Raw genomic sequence first — 22876 nt, forward strand, 5'->3', positions numbered from 1 at the left:
CATTCATCGTCGCTTCCCGGGCGCTTCGGGGACGTGCTGAAGCACCTGTGCACCTCACTGCTTTGCTCGGGCATCTCACGAACCGAGCGCAAGCGGGACAGGAAAACACAGAGGAAGATCTCACCCGCAGGAAGAACGCAGCAGCGGCGGCCAGAAGGTGGGAATGGGTGGGGGGAATTTCGGCTGGGTGGGTGGGGGTGCTGCCGCAGCTCTGCCCGCCAGAAGCGGCCGGGGCGGGAGCCGCTCCGCGGCCGCAGCAAGGCACGGAGGGGGATGTAGTCGTCCGCGGGGGCGGCGGCGCGGGGCTGCCTACACTTCCAAGGTGCCCGCCGAGCCGGGCCGAGCCGAGCCGAGCCGCGGCGGGACTGCGGTGCCGGCACCTGCCGGCGGGGGCGGAGCGCGCGCGCCCCCGCTGCGCGGCGGGCGGGGACGGTGCCGGTGCCGCCCGCGGGGCCGCCGTGACGGGCGGCGCGGGACGGGCGGCGGCGGCGGCAGCGGCGCGGAGCGGCCCCTCCTGCGCGCCATGAGCACCGGCACAGGTAGGCGGGCGCGGGGGGAACTGCCGAGACCCCCCGGTATTTGGGAAGGGGTCGTGGCCGCTGCCCCGCTGGGGTCCGTCACGTTGCCGCGCTGCCGCGCGCCGGGCGCGGGCAGGGGCAGCCGGACGGGAATTGCTCAACCTAAAAATAAAAAAAAATCCGAAAATATGTGAATATATGTGTGTGTGTGGCCGGGGGGAGCGCGCCGCTGCCGCAGCCTCGGGCGCTGCCGGCGGAGGGGGCTGCGGCTGCCGCGGCGGTTGCGGGGCCAGCGGGACCCTGCGCGGGGCGCCGGCGGAGCCCGCCCCCACTCTGCCCCGGGGCATCTCCCGCCTCTGCCCCGGGGCATCTCCCGCCTCTGCCCCGGGGCATCTCCCGCACCTGCCCCAGTCATCTCCCGCACCCCTGGCGGGAGCCCTGCGAGACAGGCTGGGCCGTGTCCATCCCCGTTGCCCATCCTTCCTCGTCTCCCCTCCGGGACGCCGTGGCACGGCCGAGGGTCTCGCCGCGGCTCCGCAGCCGAGGTGCGGGTGAGGGCGGCATCGGGCGGCATCAGGCTGCCAGCCCTGCCCGCCCGGCATCCCGGGGGTGGGAGCACACAGCTTTTCGGACGGGGATATTTGGGTTAAAAGCCTGGCCTTTTTTGCTGGCCGAGATAACCGTGGTGGTAGAGAAGGTGAAAATCAGGGATGTGCCATGGAGCCCTAGCTAGGATTGCCGCCCGGAGGGATCCAGTTGCCCAGGGCAATACAAAAGTAATTTATCCTGTGATACATGCAGGGTTTGACAACTGACTTCGAATTGTGTTTTCCAGCGGTTCGGTGTTCGTCTGCGTTGTGTGTCAGCGCGGGGTGGTTACTTCAGAGCACAGCTGATCGCAAAATATTACAGTCCTTTAGGCAAATGCAGGGTTGTGCATAGGGGAAAGGGGGGGCTTTGAGAGTTGATTGTGTATTTCCTTTCTGAGGGTAACTGTAGCTGTTAAATATACTCTTTACCACAACAACAGGCAAAGGCTGAATAGCTACAATTACGTGATGACTCTTTGTGTCAACATGCTTAATCATATCACATCCTCGCAGCAAGCCATATGGGAGCCTAGTGAAAATAGAGAGGAAGATGAGCTCCCGGGTAGGGCAGTGAGTGACCTGGGTTCAGGCACCTGCCGCAGACTTCAACTAACAACCTAGTTTGGTATTTCCTTGGATTAGTTGATGGTGTACATATGTCCACGTGTGTCGACTGTCCACATTCTTGCATGGATGAAACATGTACTGCCAGCATTGCTGGTCCTCTCCGTGGAAGTGCCCAGGCCAAGGCAGGGGTGGAGGTGAGAGCAAAGTAAGTGTGTGTTGCAGGGTGATTTGAACCGTATGTTAGAAATGCCAGATTTTTTGCTGTCTTTAAGGGCATCAAGGTGGTTAACACAGAAGGTAACATCTGCTTTGGAGATGATTATACTCCAGCACAGAATCCTTTCCTCAGTTACCTGGCTGCCATTTCGAGCTGAAGAATATGAAATGCTGTGAAACATTTAAATTCTCTAGTGGTAGAACTGAACCTAGTAGAGGGAATATAAGGTCCAAAGTTTTATGTCTATAATATTTTAAATGTCAATTAAATAGATTCTAAAGTTATAAACCCAGTAGAAAAGTTAGTGCATAACACTAATGCAGAGGAGACTTGACACTATTCTATCTCAGTAATTGCAGCAAACACAGTGTAAATGAAATAGCAAAAATGAACAGTGCCAAGATAAAAATAACATCATGGGAAAAAAGAGAGTGGAAAAAACCCTGAGAGTTCTTAGCTCTCATTTGAAAGAATAACTGGCAGGTTTAGGGGTTTTGGTTTTAAGTATAGGGTTAGCTTCGATGTTTCCAAATTTTGATTTTGCATGTCTATGTGGGCTGTGTAAACAATTTGCGATCAATTTTCATGATAAATGAAATGTGAGGAGACCACATCTACTCAGAAAAATCAATGGAAGTTTTCCATTAACATCAATGGGACAAGTATTGTATGGCAAATTCAATGCCACGGTTTGTCTAAAATCACTATTTCCAAAAGATTTCCACCAGAATTACTATGGAAAGGCTGTAATTTCAGGTTTAGTGTTTACTGTAACAGAAGGATATTTCTGGTTCTGCAAAGAAAATAAGGGTGCAGTGTGGTATTAAAATCAGCTCCATGGAAGATTCAAAGAATTGCTGCACTGTTTGGTAATCCAGGAGAAATCCTCGATATTTCTTTTACTCTTGGGATGGAGTTGTGGATCTGTGCTTGTTACTCCAGAAACCTTGACTCAGTCTGTGTGTTCTGTTGTACCAAGGCAACACATTATTAGCTGTCTGTATCAAGAGAGTTTCAGGCGGTACTGCAACACTGTCTTGCCATTTTAACTGTAAGATTTGACGTTAGATATAGAAGTGATTATATTTGGTAAATGTGAGTTTGTAACATATAGATACAGGTAATATAAAGTGGTTTAGTAGTATGTAGATTAAACCATCATTCTGTATTAATGGACTGCAGACTCACACTATAATTTTAAATCTAGAAAGTATATAATCATCTGGTATGGTAAGACAGCTCAGATGCATTATTACATATGTTCTAATTAGATTTTTCCACATGCGATTTTCCTCAGCTGCCTTCCATAGACTTGTCATTGCTCTTGGCTTAAGCTATTTCTAAGAAAGTGCCCATTTGCTGCTTTTTGTACCTGGGAGATTTACATGGCATGGTTGTACTTTCAGGATTCTAAATGTACTTTTATAAGTTTATCATATGGTTATCAGTCTAATAATTTAGGTCTTTGCCATCCTGAAATCATAGCAAGAAGAACAGAGTAGGTTAAAAATTTGAGATTGAGAAAATGAGGTTCCCCTCAATTCCCAGAAATAGGGTAACATGATGTCTACTATTTAAGTGCAAAAAAAGGAATCTCAGAGCTAATTACATACTAGGTGAATTATCTTAGATTAGATTAAATTAAATGTCGTGACACAAATTCACACAGCTATTTAGTCTTTAAACTATTATATTAAAGGGAAAATTTGATTGCATGGATCAGAGAACAGCTAATGGAGTATCACAACCCAAATGGAGCAGGAACAAAGTGGCTCTGGTTACAAAAGAGGTTATGCAGGTTGATCACAAAGGGTCCAGCTCTGCTTAGGAGATGATTAATTCCTTTTCAAAGTTCCCATGCAAATAGGAATCCTCCCTAGAGACAACAGTTACAATTGTTTTAGACTATGCTATGTTTTATAGTTAGATACAGCATTTTACTTTCAGCCTTTAATTTTGAGTACTGGTTAAAGAGAGCATTGAATTAATAGATAGGACCACCAAGAGATCAACTTGCTTTGGAGTTTGCCAACTAATGAAATGTGTTCAGCTTATAACATGCAATCTTACACATTTCATAATTGAGCAAAAGTAGAACAACCTCATTTCATTGCCATTTTAGCCATGTCTCCCTGAAAAAATAAATGGTAACACATATTTCCTGATGGCATTTTCTTCCTCTGATGTTGAATTGCATAGATTGTGTATAATTTCTTAGACTGTCAAAAATAGGAAGTCGTATCTTGGGATTCTCTAAGGTTTTGGGGGATTCTTTACAGCTCTTAAGAAAATAGTTTCAATTTAGTATATGGCATCATGTTCTTGAATGGTGGAAACATACAGCACAATTGGGAGAGGGTAAAGTAGGTCGGAAGAGATTATCAGGTGGTGGTATATCAGCTAGTAGCTCCTGACTGCAGGACCTCCTGTCTCCCCCAGGCTACCCCAGCACTGCAGCACATCTCTGTAAGGGAGGCTAGTTCCCCTTAACAAAACCAAGATATTTGGCTTTCTGAGTGAGGTCTATTTCTTGTCTACTTGCCTGTTTGCAGTGCAGCATCTGTACAGAAATGAGCATCCTTCTTGGCTGGTATCTGTTTACATCTGATTGCCATTTCAATAAGATATTCAAGTAGTATACTTCCAGTTTTGCCTCTCAGACATTAATGGCTTATGTGCTTAATGTCCAATAATTATCACTGTCATAAGAACATAGAGGGCTAAGAAATGCAAAGGAAATTGAAAAATAAAAGCACGCAATTGAGGTAACCTTTTCCCTTTCTTATCACCTTCTATGCAATGGGCTGACCAACATTCAAGAAGTGAGGAAACCTTGATTTTAGTTTTGCCCAATTTGACAAACCATTCCCCCTCCACACTATGCAAATTCAGGCTCTAGCAATGGAAACACATCTTTCCTGATTACTGTTAACTTTAAGCTCACTGCTGCATTTTCCAGTCCTGCTAGGGGTTACTGGTCCATTAACCCACCTTTGGACCTTGGGTTCTCCAACCAAGCATCCAGCACTTGCAATAATGAATTGAATGTATTTGTGTGGAAAGAGACTGTGCTGCATGGGGCTTTTAGAAGCAGAGCTCTGGGAGCATCAGGGTGAGAGGAGGCCCAGCCAGCAAAGCTGGGTCTCTGCAAAAGCCCAGCATAGATGGAGGGCAGCGCATGGGCCTTGGAGATTATTGGACAATTTGCTGGCTCGCTGTCTGCATATTTAAATATAACCTTAAGGCAAATATTTCTGAATTTAGAGTATTTCCTGTGTCAAGATCCATTAGCAGCTTGTCAAGGTCCATAACTGTTATCGTCTGAAACGCTGGAGTGGTTTTTTTCACAGCTTATTAGTTGATGTCCGTGCTCTGAAATCTAGATGGAGTATTGTTTTGCACAAAGCTTGGTTATTTATCTTTCCATTTTAGAAAAGGAATGTGTAATGAATAAAAACTTTGTTCAGTGAATATTTCTGTCTGGTTTAGGAACCATTTTTCTCCCTTTTCTCTGTAAAATTAAATCCTTCTTCTACTGGCATTAGTCAAATTGATTAATAACTTTATTTTGAAGAGTCTGCTGATCCTATAGGACAAGTTGCTTGATCTTGTGATGTTGAAGGAAATCAAAGTCTGAATGCAGTTGGCCATGAAAGATATACATTCCTGAATTGCAAGAGATCACTAGCGATATTTTACTATTTTAAATACTTTAAATGTTCTTAATACAGGGTTTTGGGTTTCATGGGGTTTTTTAATTGGTTTTTTGGGGGTTTTTTTTTAGTTGCTACTTAGAAACTGTTATTTTTAGATTTAAGTAATGCTGTCATTGTGAAACAATAACAGATTGCCGTTGCTCCTTATGGTGGATATTAAGAACAAGTGTATTATCTTGGTTATTACTGTATGGTAGCTGCTCACAAATACAGCAACCCGTTCCTTGGAAGTTTTAAGTACCTCATCTTTTGGTTCGTTTCTTGCATGAGGCACTATGATTCTATCAGAAGAGGATGAAATGTGATTGTCCCACATTCTTCCTCTTCCCTCTTGCCAAGTTCATTTGAACTTCAGGGGAAAAAATCCATCACCCATATTATTTTATGGAATGAAGCAGCTGAATACAGTGTAAAATGGAGCACTAAGTGTACAGTAGTTGTGTTCCTTCAATTCTGTTTCAGGCGATAGGAAAGTAAAATCGAATAGCTGTGATACTGTTTGTGTGGTAACATTCATGGTGAAGTAGAAGGAGTTAAAGTTTGATGCATATCATATGAAAAACAAGCCACAGAAGCTGTTCTGCTGAAGTGTCATGCAAGTGCTTTTGTCACTTTAAAAAATAGGTCATCTACTTCCTTCTCATAAGTATTTGACTTAGAGATTCATGGATAGCAGGGAATTTCAGAAGTAATGCATAATGCAGTTTACTAGTTGATGTCTAAATATGTACTGGGATCTTATCTGCTGAGCAGCTCTCAGTGGGACTGAATGAACGGGCTGCCTTGTTTGCAGGGATTTGGAGAGTTGTTGGTCAGAGACCACTTTGGGTTTTTTTCTTCCCTTGTTTTTACCTCTGTCAAAGAGTTTACTGAGGTACATTTATAAATCCCATATTGCTGTAAATATTGCAGTTTAAAATTGTGTGAATGGTCTACAAGCCATGAAAAGTATTTTTACAGTTTCCCCTTTGTTTTCATGTCAGTTATTTTCATTTACTTTGGTCTGTTTACAAATTGTTATAATTTCATCCTGTTGATGCTCTCAGTATTGCAAACTCAGCTGGGACCTGCAGGTCAAACAGGTTTTTCTGTTCTTTACCTTTTAGCAGCGCACTGAGGCTTTTTGATAGAGTACAGCTGACAAGTTTGGCTTCATGGACTCTTGTTGGGTTGGCCTTGCTGTGGTGTTTCCTTTGGCTTTGCAATTCCAGCAGCATGAAAGCAGTCATTTGGTTACAGTTTTAGATGCAACATAGATAGAGAGGATCTAATCTTTAAGATTGCATATATAATTGTGTAGGGCACTGAGACCAAAGGAAACCATAGAAACAGGCTGTGCTGCCACTATTACCCTTGATGACAGGAAAACAGGAATGGAAAACGGTTTTCAGCCAAATCCCTTAGCCAGGATACAAGGCAATCGGGAACAGCTGGGGCTGTGTATGTGTGTACCGCGAGTTGTAGCGAGTGTCTGGCAGTGACTCCAGCACCTCACCCCTGTGACTTGCACATATGCTCTCCATTCTGCTGTCTGTTAACCTGGCTGTAAATCAGGCTCAAGAAGTGCCAATTGCAGGGTTTGGGCCTGTGCTCTGAGCCTCGGTGTGCTTGGCAGCTCCTGCCCTGCTTGGACTAAATAACAGCCCCGTACTCTGCTCTGGGCTTCAGGCAGCAGCAGAACTGTGCCGGGGCACAGGCCGTAGGTAAATGCTGGTGATAAGGGAGCACAGTTGGTTTGTTTTGAATCTCTCCATGACTAATAGTGTACACTCAGCTATGATGTTCCCACCTGCCTGGGTTTATGCAGTGAGCACAATGGGGGAAGCTGCTGTGTACTTCTCTTGAGTGTGTGGCATGCACGGAGATGTGGTGGAGCAGCCTGCTCTTGTTCCACCCAGAGGAGAGAAGGCCAAGGGTAATTGACTTGTGGTCTTCAGCTCCCTAATGGGTGGGTGAAGGGCAGATACAGCCAAGCTCCTCTCACAGGGGCATGAGGCAACAGTCAGGAGGGGTAGCAAGGGAAATTCATGCTGGTCATAAGGAAAAGTGAAAGCCCAATGAGAGTGCCTGAACCCTGGAGGAGGGTGGCAGAGAGCCTGTGAAATCTCCAGCTTCTGAGATTTTCAAAATTTAATAGGACAAGTTGCTCCAGCATTTGCCAAACTTTGAAGAGTTGACCTGCTTTCAGCTGGACCTCTGGGCAGCTTGTCCAAAATTTTCTGTGGGTATTTGAAACCATCCTTAAGCGTGACTGCAGAGCTTCTGCTGTGCTGCTGCGGAGATCTATGGGCAGATTGTTTTGTGTGGCCATTTACCAACTAGTGTTTCTGGATGTGTTTTGATGGCTCATTCCTGACTTGGAAAATTGGAGAAAAGCTATTGTCAACTGCACGTATGAACGCTTGTAAGCTTTCATGCACCAGACCTTAGGGAGAAACAGGGTTTTTGTACCACAAACGTGTTGAACAGTTGCCTAAAGATGCAGACCTCTCCTGTGGGTTATGTTTGTGCAGCTGCAGAGCCCCTCCTTGACTGGGACAGAGAGTTTGATATGAAAATCTAGCTTCTCTATCACTACTGGGACTTCGATAAGTGCTAAGCATCCTTCACCCATGAGTGAAATCAGTGTGAACTGCAGAGTGTTTTATCTCTCTGAAACAGGGCATATATTTATGTGCCTTCATATGGAACTAGATGTAAATATTTTAGCATCTTTATTCTAATAGCCATGGGTTTTCATGGTACAAAGCTAAGATAACAAGCATTTCACACACTGCCTTAATGTGGTCGGCAAGAGAATAACCAAAGCTGTTCTAGCACCTTCTTTAAGGCTTCTGTCCATGTGCACCATGAGACCTTTAGTAAAAAACATTAGTGTTCCAGTTTGCTGACATTTACGACATTGTCGTTACTTAAGATCATCACACTGTCTGTACCAGCTCAGACTGAATGTCTGTGGCTCAGTAACATTTCCAGCTGTGCCTATCATCCTGACCTGGGAACTAACAATGACAGTGGCTGTGTCCATCTTGGTCTTGGATGTTTTTCAAGATGGTACTAAGGGATACATCACCTGAGATGATGAATTTTAGCTCATTTTTGGTAGTGTGGCCTAAATTTAATTGAATGCAGAAAGCCAGCTTAACAGACTTCTATTTATATCTTAGTAGAGCTTCATGTCTTAAGAGAGCTACCCAATGACACTGCTGTAGATTTGATTTTGTCTGTATTATTAACAGGATTTGACCTGAGGCTAAAACCTAGGTTGTACTGAGAACCCTTAACTCCTATTATTTCTAAACTTTGGGGTTAAATAATCTTTCTGGGCTGAAGTGATATGCTACATTTTGATAAAACCTGCTGAAGCGATAGGCTCATGTTTTTTCATTTCTTTCCACAGATCTATAATTTTAACTTGCGATATGCCTGTGCTTTCTTCCAAGGTCAAAGCTGATTTTCCATGGGAACAACACAGGCTGTGTCCTGTGAAGTATATGAGACTGACATTAGGGTAGTGCTGCCAGCTCTGAAGAAATGCTTGGCTGGGCTTTCTGCATCTTGTCTCTGAAGCACATAAGGTCTACATGGATCTAGAAGTGTGCCATAGTCATGCCTATTTTAGAAAGTGGCAAACAGCACGAGCTGCAAATTTAAGTTGGCAGAAGAAGCCTGGCTGTTAAGCTAAAGCTGTCAGAAACTGCCATAATGTTGGTTGGATACTCGATTTACCTGTTCTGTTAAGAATTAGAAAGGCAGCTTCTCAGAGCCTTTCTAAATACAAAGATATTTAATATTTTTTGAAATATATAGAAATTCTATATATTGGAGACAGTCCCAGCTTCCATTCTAGCAATTTGGATATCATACATGTATTTCTTAAGGTCAGTAATTATTTATTTATTAGAGCGATGGATGCTTTCAGTACAGCTTTTTGCACCGTGGGCATCAAAATGCAATAAGATTTCAGTTCTGAATTTCATCTTTAATTCTGGTTACTTATTTAAGCTATTTTTGAGACGTTGTCTAGGTTATAGGTCAAATTCAGTTGCTAAGTCATCTGATCCTCTACTACTTCTCTATATAAGCAGTTGTTTTCACTCACATATGCCAATACTGAGTTGTTTGCAAAAGCAGAGCTGTCTTCCCTCAAGACAATAAAAGGTAATGAACCTATTGCTTACTGTGACAGTCCATTTCTGTGCTATCATATTTCTTGCTTAGAAAATGCTGTACTGGTTTATTTTTTGGTAGTAAAATAATAATTTTCTTTTTTCCCCTAATAGAACCTATTTTCTGTAAGTGAACCTGTGAATCTGTTTTAAGGAGTTGCACATCCAAGTGTTGCTTACCAAGACCTTAGCAGTGGGTAAACAGCAAATCTTGACATGTTTAAGTGAGATTCCTACTCTTAGCTTGTCTTGTGGCTCTGTGCTGTGGATCTGGAAGGCAGACCATGGAAGGCAAAGGACTGAAGTTTAAATAGCCCCTGTGAATTTTCTAGGGAAATTGTTGTAACTGTGCTGTGGGGAAAAAAGATACTGAATGGAAATTATTTTCACTGCATTTGCATTATGGCACTATGAAGAATTAACAGTTACCAAAGAACCTGTATTGGTCCCAGGCTACCTGGCATTTCACCTTGACAGCTGTGTATAGCACTGGAGCAGTGGGGAGGGAGGACTTTGGATGGGCGGTAAGAGCTGCACATCCGTAAGAGCCACGGTACTGGCTCTTAAACAAGTCCCCCTACATGTTCCACTCCTTTCTGCCTCTGGGCTGCAATCCCTTCTGCTGCTTCCAGGATGACCCTTGCATCTCACTGACAGTTTTAAAATCTCTTTCTATCAATTTATTTCAGCTTTTTGTTGCATACTTCTGTGTAAGCGTCCTGAAATGATATGCCCTAAAGAAAGCATTAATGCAATAAAAAATTGGAAAACTTTTAAATGGAAATAATGTAATTAGTAGGGTAATTGCTGTTATTTTAATATTCCATGTATTTTTTTCGGACTGCAGTTTATATTGTTTGTAAACTATTGGGAGATGATGTTGTCTCTGGCTTTGTATCATATATAAAGAGTTGTAGTATTTTTAGTCTCAAACTAAAAGATAACATCTTCTCTAAGAAAATTCTGCCATATTTTGCAGGAACCCCTTCCTTTTTTGATAGGACGTATCACTTCACATTTATATTCACTGATGTCAGGGTTTCTTTTGGTAGAATTTCATTATGGTACTGTTGGTGCTGCATATTTTTATAAATATATTTAGCTTTTTAATAGTATTTTTGATCAATTGACTGCAAAACTCTCACAAGAGAAGGGGATTTGCTTGTGCACACAGGAGAACTGAGAAGAGATTCGTGACTTGTATTTGATAGGATTAGTCAAGAGGACAAGAATCTGAAATACCAAAGTCTGAATTAAATGTTCCTTCAGTTAGGTCACTCTGACTTTACATGTATAAGACTTAATACATTTTGGGTTATTTTTGGCATTGGCATGGGTGGCTGACATTTGTTGGTAAATGTAAGAAAGGAAAACAAAAGGTTAATTTGTTTTCCATCTTTCACTAAGTTTTGAAAAATAATATCTCGTCCTCAGCTTGTCCAACAGCTCAAGGATAGGAGGAAGGAGGGAAGAGTTGGGCTTGTGAAAACCAATTGCAATAAAGCCAGTTGCCTGCTGCTAACTCCATGTCCCTGGCAGCCGAAATATTCCTGCCCTTGATTTTTGTTTCTCTCTGGATCATGTCAACAAGGAGATTTCATTTGAAAAAAAAAATCAAGACTGCAGCTGATGTCACCCATCAGATAAGATTGCACATGTAAAATACTTAAACAAGGAATAAAAAGCACTAGAACCTAACTCTGGAAAATGTGTGGGGTTTTTTATTTTTACGCGGTAGGAAAAGGCAGCACGTAGTGGCACCCAAGCTGAGAGTGTGCAGCCCCACCAAGGAATCTCTGCAGCCCACAGTGACGCCTGTCCCAGCAGACCCTTGCCAGCAGCTGTTACTGTCACTTGCCAGCTCTTTAAAGCTCTTTAAAGGTGGCATTATGTGGCAAAGAGATAACATGCAGCTTTTTCCTCTGGAGGCAGGCTTAAGTTAATATTTCCCCAAAGGCCAGTGTTATGGATAAGTGTAGCAAAGTGGAAAAGCCCTGGGTTTCTCTCTGCTCACCCATCTCCCTTTCCCAGCTGGGCAGGGAAGCTGAGGATTTAGGCAACTTTCCAATTTTTCAGTTTCTGCAACTTTCATCAGTTACAATCACATGGATACCATAGGTAATTTGGAAAATATTTGTGATCCATTCCGGGTCACACTGATAACACCTGACAGCTTTTGTATCCCCCAGTGACCTGAAAGCAGAGTTTTGGGAAGAAGATTATTTCAGTCCTGGGGGCTGGTACTGAGTTGAGCTTGTTTACTTCAGTACATTTGTTTTGAGTACATTTACTTGAGTACATTTAGATAAAGTGGACCTACTCCAAGCCACACATGGCACTCCTGTTTAAAAGACATTGAAACAACCAAGTTCATCTTAAAAAAAATCTGACCCACGGGCACACTGATTGTGCCCTCACGCTCCCTTTGTGGAAATATCAGGTTCCTATGTTCATTTGTTTGTCAGCAGGTTTTGATCATTTCATCGTTCCAGAAGAGTGTCACTGCTGGTATAGTTTAAGACTGGGGGGAAATCATCTGCATAATGAGAACCATTCCAAGGAGAGGTAGAGCAGACAGGTCACACTGGAGGTGCCTGCTGGGGAACAACGCAGGGTGGTTATGAAAAACTGCATTGCTTAACACGTTAGTTAGAAGCCTTTTGTCAACATTGGGCTTTTGTTCCAGAGGAGGCTCCCAGTGGGTTGTGCCTGCACCCATTGTGCAATGGGCCATTGTAGTCTGAGTGGTTGTTTGCCCACCATCAAGTTGAATGAGCCTGGTATAAAGAAAAATGCAGACAGGTATTTCTTTGCAGGAAATTCTCAATATCGTACCATATCAGGCTTTAACTGGGCTTCCAACCACAGAAGCGTGTTTCAGAAGCTGTATTTTTAAAAGTGTACTCCAAAATTCAGATTTTATATTATAGTTTAAGAAGTTCATGAGGATTACTTACAGAGCTCTTGATATGACCCCACTGGTGAAGCAGCAGCCAGCCCTGAAGCCTGCAGTGCCTTTAAGAAAGGCCTGTCCCAGTGCAATGCCTTACCCCAGAGCATCAGGGTAAGGCACTGGCAAGTTAAATGTGTCTTACGTGTGCCCAGGGAGTCTCCAGAAATCAGAAGTGCTAATGCGAGGGATGCTGACTTATCAAAGGAGTGCAGCTACATGCAAGAGGATTAATTTTACTAACACATCCTTGTGGTTCGTCAAGCTAATAAGGCTCTCCAACATCTCATGTGAATTCACAAAAGAGTTCAATTCAGTGGACTTCATATTGCTCCTTCAGTTTGAAATGTACATCATTCATCTTTACAGCTTGGAATTCCTCATTCGTAGTGCTCATCATAAGATTTTAAAAATTATTCTAAAATTGATTCCTTAAAAGTTTTTAAGATTAATAATTTTCAAATTCAAGTCTAGATACACTCTCACGTATAATCTCATTGAAGCATAGGGAACCATGTACTTATGTAAGAAATAAAACTTCATTCTGTAGCTATTAAAAGCTTCCCCTTACCTTAGAACTGAAATTTTGAAGTTTGAATGAAACTTTGAAAAACTTTGATTCAAATAAGAATATTTTGGATTCTTTTTAATATTATTACTCAGATACAAGTTCCAAATATAGCTTTGATCAACTTTCTTGTGCAGACATAGTAACTAAGCTGTTATTCCCTAAACTCCCAGAGCCCCTTCATCTATGAACTATTGTGCTGCAAATTATTAACGGAATACATTAGTCTAGAAGTTTTGTCTGCATCTGTCTTATATAATTTAATGCAAATAAAATATGCTTGGACACTAAATGTTCATTTGTGATATTAGTTCTGTTTATTCAGCTTGAGGAAACTGAAGGTGAAGTTAAGAGTACACTTAAAAAAATGTAGGTAGGAAATCCAGGAAACAGGTTTTAATTATGATTTAAAATGAAATGAACAAATAAGTCTAGAATAAAATTATAAAAGATTGCTGTAGGTTGCTGCAGTGGTACATTAACATACTAAACTATTTAGAGTGTGACACATTTTCCACATCAGAATTAAACAAATAGCAGCTTAATACGTTAAGTCATTTCAGTGACATCTGCTCTGTCAGTTGCCCACAGGCTGGAAAAGGAAGTATTATGGCAAAAGACACAGATGGATCCAGCAGCTCAGGATTTGCTCCAAGTGGTGGAGGGCTGGGGGCCAGTTTTGGGTCCCTTGGTACCAGTCATGTTGGTGAGATGCTTTTGGCCCCTGCATTGGTTTGGTATGAGATGCTCAGCTAAGGGCATTATCACCACTGTCCTATTTCCCCCACCACATCAATAAAATCAGTGAGTGGAACAAAGAGGCCGTTTCTGCTGTTTCCAAGAGGAATTTCACATACTGTGGGAGTATTTTTTCTTTTTCTTTTTTTTTTTCCCTGAATATTTTTTCCTTTCCTTGGGGCTGCACTGGTGAGTGGAACTGCCCTGCTTTGTCCGTTATTCCCAACACCCTGAGAATGTGACTTCACACCAAAACTCATGTGATTGGCGTTCTTTCTCCAAAGCAAGGTATTGTAGTGTATCTCTAGGACTATAAATGATCTTATGCTTAAAAAAAAAATAAATTACTGTAGTATCATCGATTTACTAGATAGTATACAAACAGAAGCAAAAACCTTATGAAAATCCCTGAGATCTATCAATTAGGCTATATATGAACACAAGACAATTAAGATAAAAATCACAAGCAGTAGCATCCATAATCTTAAATCAGAATACAAGTTGGAACCTCTTTTCTACCTTTGGATTTTATTTATGTTGTTCATACTGGAAGGGGATGAGGAGACTTTATAAAATGTTAAAAACTTTTAAATCTTTTTTGCAACTATGACAACTAGAACCAAATTGTGATTGCTGCACAATCACATCACCCAGGGATGGTACTTAATCTAAAATATCAAGTATTTCAGGGCTGTGATAGAAAGTGAGGCTTAACAATACTTCTTATATTGCAGTCAAAACTCCCAGAGCTCCAATATGGAAGAGTCAGCCAAAATTCACAGTGCAGCCAGATTAGCAGTGTTAATCACATTGCCTGTTCTCTAAATTGCAAGGAATCTGTGCAGGGTGTAGAGGCTGGAAACTGGATACCTGTGCAGTAATGCCTGTGTGTGACCCACAGGATATGTGGTTAGGTGGGATTGGTATTTACTCTCTCAACAAAATCCCTACTTCCAAGGCAAAATTGCAATGTCAAATGTGTAACTTTGTAAGCCACCTTGGGTTTTTGTATGTTTGATGTGTGCATAGTTTTGAAAAGACAACTTGGCTGCTCTAGTTCGTTGTGACTTCTTGGTGGTGGGATCACCAAGGTCACTGTATATCTAATACTTGGTTTGTAGGGTCAGTTCTCAGGCCAGGCTGCTGCAACTCTGCATGTTTGTTGTGACTGGTAGCACTGTGGGAACAAGAAATTTGTTATGATATTTATATATCTATAAAATAAAAGTAATTAATGTAACTATTTACACATAAGTGTGTCTGAAATTAACTTCTATTCTTTTAGAATGCAATGGTCCAAAACTACATGTTCAGATCAGAAATGCTGACCCCCCCACAAAGAGGGTATTCCAAGTTGCATTATGGCAGATCCAGATATAGAAGAGTTTTGCTTTATTACTTAGTATTACAATACTGTGTTTACACGAAGCCTAGCCATGATGATGACAATACTAGGATGGAAAGTGGCCTTGTAAAAAAAACCTGGATGGGCAAAGATGCTGTGAGTTAAGGGTGTTCAGCAACACTGAACACCCGGTCACTTTCTGAACGATGCAAGACACGGCTTTGGAAGGCTAATTTTTAAAGTGTGTGTCCTCTCGCACTTGTGACAGTGTTCACGTTAGGAATTTTAGGGAGTTGTGTTTCACTCTCATGCCACAGTCCTGTTACTGGGATGAAGTGAAGCATGTCCATGGACAGGCTGCCTGGATGGGCAGAGGCTGGGAGGAGAAAATCCTCCTGCAGGATCCAGGCTCCTTTGGGAGACTGGGGGAGAACATCAGTGTCTTTGTGTCTTAGTGATGGGCTGTAGAGAAGATGGACCCAGACTCTGCTCAGAGGTGTGTGGCAAAAAGCTGAGAGTCAACCCCATGGCAACTTTCAACATTGCAAGTTCTGATTAGATATAAGAGGAAACAAAATTCCCAAGAGGGTTCTAAAGCACTGGAGCAGGGAAAAGGTGGCCTTACATCCTTGGAGGTTTTAGATTTGGACAGGACAAGGCCCTGGGCAACCTGATCTGGTGGGATCTGCACTGAGGAGGAGGCTGGACTAGATGACCTCCAGAGGTGCCTTCCAGCCTAAATTATTCTGGTTCTAAATATAGTGTGTGGGAGTGCTAAACTTGGCTTCGGCATGATTAAAATTACATTTAAAGCTAAAGCAGGACAGCAAGACAATGCTTCTGGGACTCTTGTGCAGCACTTCCAAAAAATACAAACACACGTACATTTTCAGTGGAAGCTCAGTTCTGAAGCATAATGATGTACCAGTTGAGAGTTATGTGGCAATTTTAAAACCATCGGACTGTGTGTGATGCTTGGATGCACTTTTTAAGGGGTCAGATTTATTTCTACAGGTCATAAACTGAGCAGCTGAATGGATTTGAGGCTTCTAACTCCAATCTGGGACAGATAATTAAAAGATCTAATCTCTTGTACAGCTGACCTAAAAGTAAAGACAATATAGTTCCAGTAGTCTGTAGATTTGCTGCATAGGAGAGTACACAGCTTCTCATTTAGTAATGTAGTATGTTCTTAGTACAACTAGGTCAGTTTTGAGATAGTCTCTTGATTTAAAATTGAATCTTGGGACTGTCATTTTCTTTGGACTGAATGTAAAATATACAGGGAATTCCTAGGCAGGAGAGGTAGAATCTCAGTAGTAAAAAACTGTCTGTAAAATGGTAACCTAAAAACATACTAAGAGAGAGGAGCTTTTTAAAAAAAAATTAGAGCAATTTTGAGTTTAAAAAAGCAAACTTTATTACATTTTCTAATTATATCCATACCTAAAACTAATAAGTGGATTGATATGTACCAGAGTTTAGGATTCACATAGAAGTATTAAAGCTTTTGACTAAGTCTGAGTGTGTTTGAAAGGTTTTGGATCAGTGCTTTAAGTAACAGTAATTAAATTTTACTGCATGAGTAGAAGAATACACTTTAAAGTGATAGTTATAATTCTACCTTTGTACAAATGTAATCTCACTGGTTAAAAAGGGAGCATACAGAATGAATGAAAAATTCCATCTCAGAAGCTTTCAGTGTGATAATAATGAGTTTATTTTCTGTCTTTTCCCACTTTCTGATAATTATTAACTGTCTAAATATGGAAATGGGAAATCTGTCAGCCTGCTGGAGCATCCTTGGGGACTGCTGTTATAGTGCTACAGAGCTGGGCACATAGGCTGGCTGTCTGGAGGACAAAGAGATGACTTACAGCAATTTTCCTTTACCCTTACCTGCTGCTAAGTGGAACTCACAACTGGAATTGGCCTAATCAATGTGTAAATAAGTGCTGATTACACCTATGTGGTATAACCATCCTAGCAGACTGTCAGTAGTGGGTCTGATGGCATGAATTAGGTGGCAGATTTGACCTGTAATTGGGAGGAAAGTTAAATGGAGGCTTAAAAGAAGCAAACTGTGAAGTGTGGCAGAAAATGTTCTTGAACTAGAGGTTAGAGGTGCAGGAAGTCTGCTGTTTTCTCAAGTGCCATTCTGAATGGCACTGTATTAGTGGTGTATTTTTAAATAAAGATAATATTATTATTGTGTGTATAGAAAACCTCCATGACACCATTTTGACCAAAGAATATTTTATCAAAAAAAAAGTTTGTATTTTTAGATAACAGATAGAAATCATAGAATGACACAGTATTGCTCATTTTTTTCCAAATTGCTAGCAAGCATTTTGAGCACTTTTTATTATTTTTGTTAAGAGGAAGAATTGACAGCAAATGCAGGTATTCCTTGCAAAATTACATTTCCTTAAGAAAATAACATGAAGAAAAGCCTTTTTGTTGTGAATAGCAGGGCCAGAGAACAGGTGGTGGTCTCCTGCTGTTTCTCCACTCCAGAGATCCTGTTGTTCTTCTCTTACGATTGGAATTAGTAGTTGGTGGGTTTTGCCTTTCCCCTTGCCCTTCTTCTCTTCCCTCAGTACCATATCTGTGTTTGCCAACAGTTCCCAGGTGTTCATATGCATAGGTTTTCTATTGTTTTACAAACCTTCCCCTAAAAGACTTTCTGTTTCTTTCTTTGTTTTTTATTTCATCTGTAAAGTTTTGATATGAGTCTGCATTAAGGATACAGTTTGCATATTTATTTAGTATTTGATTATATTCTGAACTTGTGTAATCAGAATCTGGAAGTAAGGATTTGTAACATTGTGGAAATGCTCAGAAAGATACTTTCTTCTTCCATTACCTAATTTTAAAGCTTAAAGATTAAAGTTGTTTCATTTTTATTATACAATGCCACACATTGTTAATTTTTGCCCAAGAGAAATGCATAAATCATTATATATGTCTTTGCTTTGAATAAAATATATTTGCACATTGTTTCATTTACAGCATGATTTTGTTAGGGAATTACTAACTCTTCTCATTAAATTTGCATTACTATTGGCTGTAGCATTTCAGGAAACAAAAGCTGGGATGGTATTGGCATAAAAAGTAATTATGATCCTTCTTCCAGCAAGTTTGCAGTGTTACCTGCCAAACCCATCAAGATAAATATCTGTGAAGATCTTTGACTCTATACATATGAGTATCTCAGTTGACTTCAATACAGCTGAAATACTGAGCTGATATTTTTCATTCTTTGTTGTTGTTCATATTAGCTCACACTGTATTAGTGTAAGCATCCAAAATATCAAAGACTGTAAATGGATTTGTGTTTGCAGAGGAAAATCCAAGGAGGAGGCTTGAAAAAATGGGATAATTCACAACTAAAAGTTCTTAATTATGTAGAGGTACTTGAAGGGCAGAAATAGCACTAAAAGGAAGAAAATAGCAAAAAAAGGATGATACTTGGTGGTGGAGTGTTACCAGCCTCTCCACATGGTTAGAAAGTCTAACTTCCAAAACCCGTTATATTTAATTAAAATTATTATACACAATTTTCAAATAACTTAAAGGGACGATGGTGGAAATTTTTATTTGTATTTTTATTTTCCTAATGAAGGATAAGATTTTCACATGTTTACCGGGCTCCTACACCGGAGTCACGAGAAGCATTGGCGAGGAGGATCAGGAGAGCTGGCAGCTGAGTGACACTGAGATCTAGGATATTCAGACATGGGTTGCATAGGAAGTAAAGAAACTCACAATCACAACTGGAATTTTAAACAAGCAGAGAAAACAGAGGGAACAGTTATGCACTTATGTGCTCAGGCTTGGATTTATCTCGTCTGACTTCAACCTTGTTAGGTGCCTAGCTTGAGCTGCTACAACACTGAGTGGAAAGGAGGCAATTCCAGAGGATGTTCTGTGCCAGCCTGTGGCGATGGACTTTATGGTGGGAAGTTTCTGTTTCTTTTATGATAGTGAGAACCTTCTTTAACTACTTTACTAATTTCTGGATGCCTGGAGTTAGGCAAGCTGACCCCACCCTAGCAAACAAGGGAAGACTGAACTTCTCCTTGACTTCTGTATTTGTATAAAACTCATGTTTACGTAGAGTGAAGAACTGAAAACTTGTTCCTTTGAAGATTACAATTGCCACTGGAAAAGATGCCATGTTACTCTTACTCATAGTGCTTTGGAAATATGAAGGTGTCTAAAAGCATCATCATTATGAATGCAGTGGTACCATACATGGCGTTGTAACCTGTCTGCCATGGGCTGTCAGCGTGGTGTCAGACACCTGGGACATGATGGTAGTCATCAAGCTGTATGGCTTGGAGCATTAGTGCATGTCATTCCCATGTGCCAGACTGAAATTCAGATCAGAGTTTTCAACTCTGTTTCAGCTCAGTGTTAGAAGAGGGACTAAAATTGAGATAGTGGAATTTCTAATGCTTAGTGAAAGAGAAAGGTATTAATATTAGACTTGCTTAAAGAGTTGGGACTGATTTGTGATTGACAGTATGAAAAATGATGTTAGATCTGACTGAGGCTGGAGGCTGGGTGAAATTAAGGATTTCTGCAAGTCATGGTGGCTAATTCAGACTTTTATACTTTTGGCACCTAAGATCTCATTGGCTTGAGTAAGCAAGTTGGTTAATCTGTAGAGAGAAGCACTTCTATGAGATATCTCATTTTACACAGCCCCAATGACAGTTATAGATAAAATTATTACAGAGGTAAGGATTGGATTGCATTAAGGAATTGCTCCTAGTTCTCTGCTTATTTGACATGTTAGCCCTTACTGTATTCTTTTTCTAACTCTTATGTAAGAAACTGTATTGCTAAGATAATTCAATTACATCATATAATTTTTCATACCCTGAGGAACCTATCAGTCTTTTCACAGAGTTGCATATCATGCTTTGAATATGAAATTAATGCTCACTTCTTCCAACTTGATCAGTTTAACTTTATTAGACTATGTTTTTCTCAGATACCTCACTCAGTGCTAACAGTCATGTCTGTGTTTTAAGAGAGTACCTAGAAATGCAAAATAACTTTCTGAAATTCAGATCAGTTCCTACAGAAACACTATTAAAAACAAAAGGTTTTAAGGTACAGATACTGATAGTGCTTAGCAGTGCAGAAAAACAAGTCATACAGGAGGGAATGTTGATTTCATTCATTACAAAGCAGAATTGTCCTTTTTTAATTCAGTGAGAGCAGGGCTGTCACTCCAAATGACAGAGAGAAGTGGGATGAGATAGAAAGGGTATTTACCATATGAGTCATCATTTACTTTATGAGTATTTGGACTGGGAGGAGATTTATCTTTGCTTATATTCTGTTTCAGAAACAAACACTGGAAATGTGCTGTGGTGACATGGATCACTTGTTCTTGCTGTGTGTCGCAGTAAAATAAAGTTGGACTTCTCTCCATTAAAATCATTATTTTTCTGTGATACTCTGGGAGTAGAGCAGAGCCAGACTGTGCTGTGATGCTCCTTTGTTGTATAGTCAACAGTGGGGAAGAGCAAAAAGAACTCCCATGTGTTGTAGCCCTGGAGAACAGTAAGACACATTCACTTTGTCGAGCAACATGAGAAGCCCCAGGGCTGGTGGAAGGCAAGTGTGAAGGAACTGTGTTCTCAGGAGAAGGGAAATGTCCAGGAGAAGGATTGAAGATGGGGAAGGAGACATCAAAGTGGGTTGGGGAGGAGCATTTGTAGGAAAACAGAGATAAATTAGGGATAAACGGGCCTGGTTGCAAGTAGGTTGGGTTGGGGTTACTGGGCATCGTTGTTCTCTGGACAAGCCCAGCCCTGATGGCCACAGCCTGTCCTCTGTTCTTAAATTGTGTGGTGGGATGTATGTCCTTACTGGGGACTGGCACCCAGCCTGCTTGCTGGCTGTGTGTGGGATGCATCCCTGCATCCCATGGTCCCCCAGGTTTGGCTATGCTCAATTTATCCTGCTTCTACATGATGCCAGCTCACCAAAAAAGCAATGGTCGATGCGTAGACCAAACCCATATGTAAGCAATCATCTCTTGAGGGGTAGTGGAAGGGAGCTTGAAGTGGTTTAGGAGGAATGACTGTGAATGCAAACAGCCTTAGAGCCATGCATGTGGCAGGAAGGGGATGTGGTAGAACGTGTAGTGTCATGAGCTGAGTCCATGAACAGCTGTGTCCGTGATGTCCCAACAGACCAAGTCTCGCCTCGGCAGCATGTAGGTCAAGGGATAGCATCCTACGTCATTGTCGTCTTAGTAGGTTGTTATTAAAAACTTGAATTGCTAGGATTATTGGCAATTTGAGCAGCTTGCAGCCAGATGAAACTCCTGCTTTCCTTCCCCTTGTGAGGAGAAGGAGGAGTGACCTACATCTGCCCAGGGTGCTGCCAACCTCCACATTGCAGTGACTCAGTAGGCTTTTCTCTGTTAGGGACAGAGATAAAGGCTTCTTTTGAGACAAAGGAAAATAAAGGTACCTGGTGTTCACCAAGCTTTGGCTAAAATTTTAAATTAATTGTATGTTTTGCATAGAATATGAGGACTTACTAGGTTCAGTCCCAGTGAAACTAAAAGCCAGTTTAGATTTAAAAAGTCCTTCAAAACAGTTTCTTTTGCTTTCTCTTGTTTTGACTTGAAAAGCATTCTTTGGTGTCAGTTACCAACCATATTTTACAGTTTCCTCTCTCAGTGAACAAAAATGAATTTCTGAATCATTTTTCTCATCATGCAGGACAGCATTTGTTCACAGAACCATAGAACAACTCAGGTTGGAAGGGACCTTGAAAGATCACCTACCTCAACCTTTTGTGGGAAAAGGAACCTAGATGAGATTATCTGCACCCTTTCCAATTGCATCTTGAAAACCTCCAGCAAAGGAGAGTCCACCACATCCCTGAGAAGGCTGTTCCAGGGCATAATTACTCTCACTGGGAGAAATTCCTTTCTTATATCAAGATGAAACCTCTCCTGGTGTTGTCCTTATAGCTCCTTGTAAAGAGAGAAGAGCCTCCATCCCATTTGTAGCTGCTCTTTAAATATAGCAGTACTGAGGTCTGTCCTGAGTCTGCTCTTCCTCCTTCTTCTTGAGTTGGACTAAGTAAATAAAGGCAATGTGAAGACTGTAGCAGCCTTTTTTGTGCTTGCCATAGCCTCACCCTAACAAAACACTGGGACCAGACCTTGGCCACCAGTTTCCCTCACCTCTTCTAAACTAAAGTCTCCATGCAGAAGCAACCTGGGTGCAGAGGCTGGTTGGGGACTAGTGGGCTTCAGCATCTCCTGTCCCCAGACCACTCTACGGTTCTCTCACCACAATTAACGTACTTTGTCTGTAGTTCAACCCTGTTGAAACTGGAGAGGTGAGGTTAATGTGGGGGCACTGGATTTTCATCTGTCCTTCACTGAATTGCATATCTGTACGTCACCTGGGAAAAACGGTGTGCAGTATCTTTCTTTTTATAAATAAGACATAATTTT

The 22876-nt window shown here is 41.5% G+C and overlaps 1 protein-coding gene across 9 annotated transcripts in view; it reads left to right on the plus strand.

The window, feature by feature from the left end:
• The first annotated feature begins 478 nt into the window (after positions 1-478).
• Positions 479-22876, plus strand: part of ABLIM2 (actin binding LIM protein family member 2) — a 140855-nt gene continuing 118457 nt past the window's right edge. For all 9 annotated transcript variants that reach the window (XM_029960349.1, XM_029960332.1, XM_029960338.1 and 6 more), the window contains exon 1: positions 479-539. In XM_029960349.1, coding sequence (XP_029816209.1) covers positions 524-539 — 16 coding nt within the window. In that variant the 5' untranslated portion in view covers positions 479-523. The remainder of the gene's footprint in view (positions 540-22876) is intronic.

The sequence above is a fragment of the Manacus vitellinus genome, unplaced genomic scaffold (genome assembly GCF_001715985.3).
Source record: "Manacus vitellinus isolate BGI_N305 unplaced genomic scaffold, ASM171598v3 scaffold_0_pilon, whole genome shotgun sequence".
Classification (NCBI taxonomy): Eukaryota; Metazoa; Chordata; class Aves; order Passeriformes; family Pipridae; genus Manacus; species Manacus vitellinus.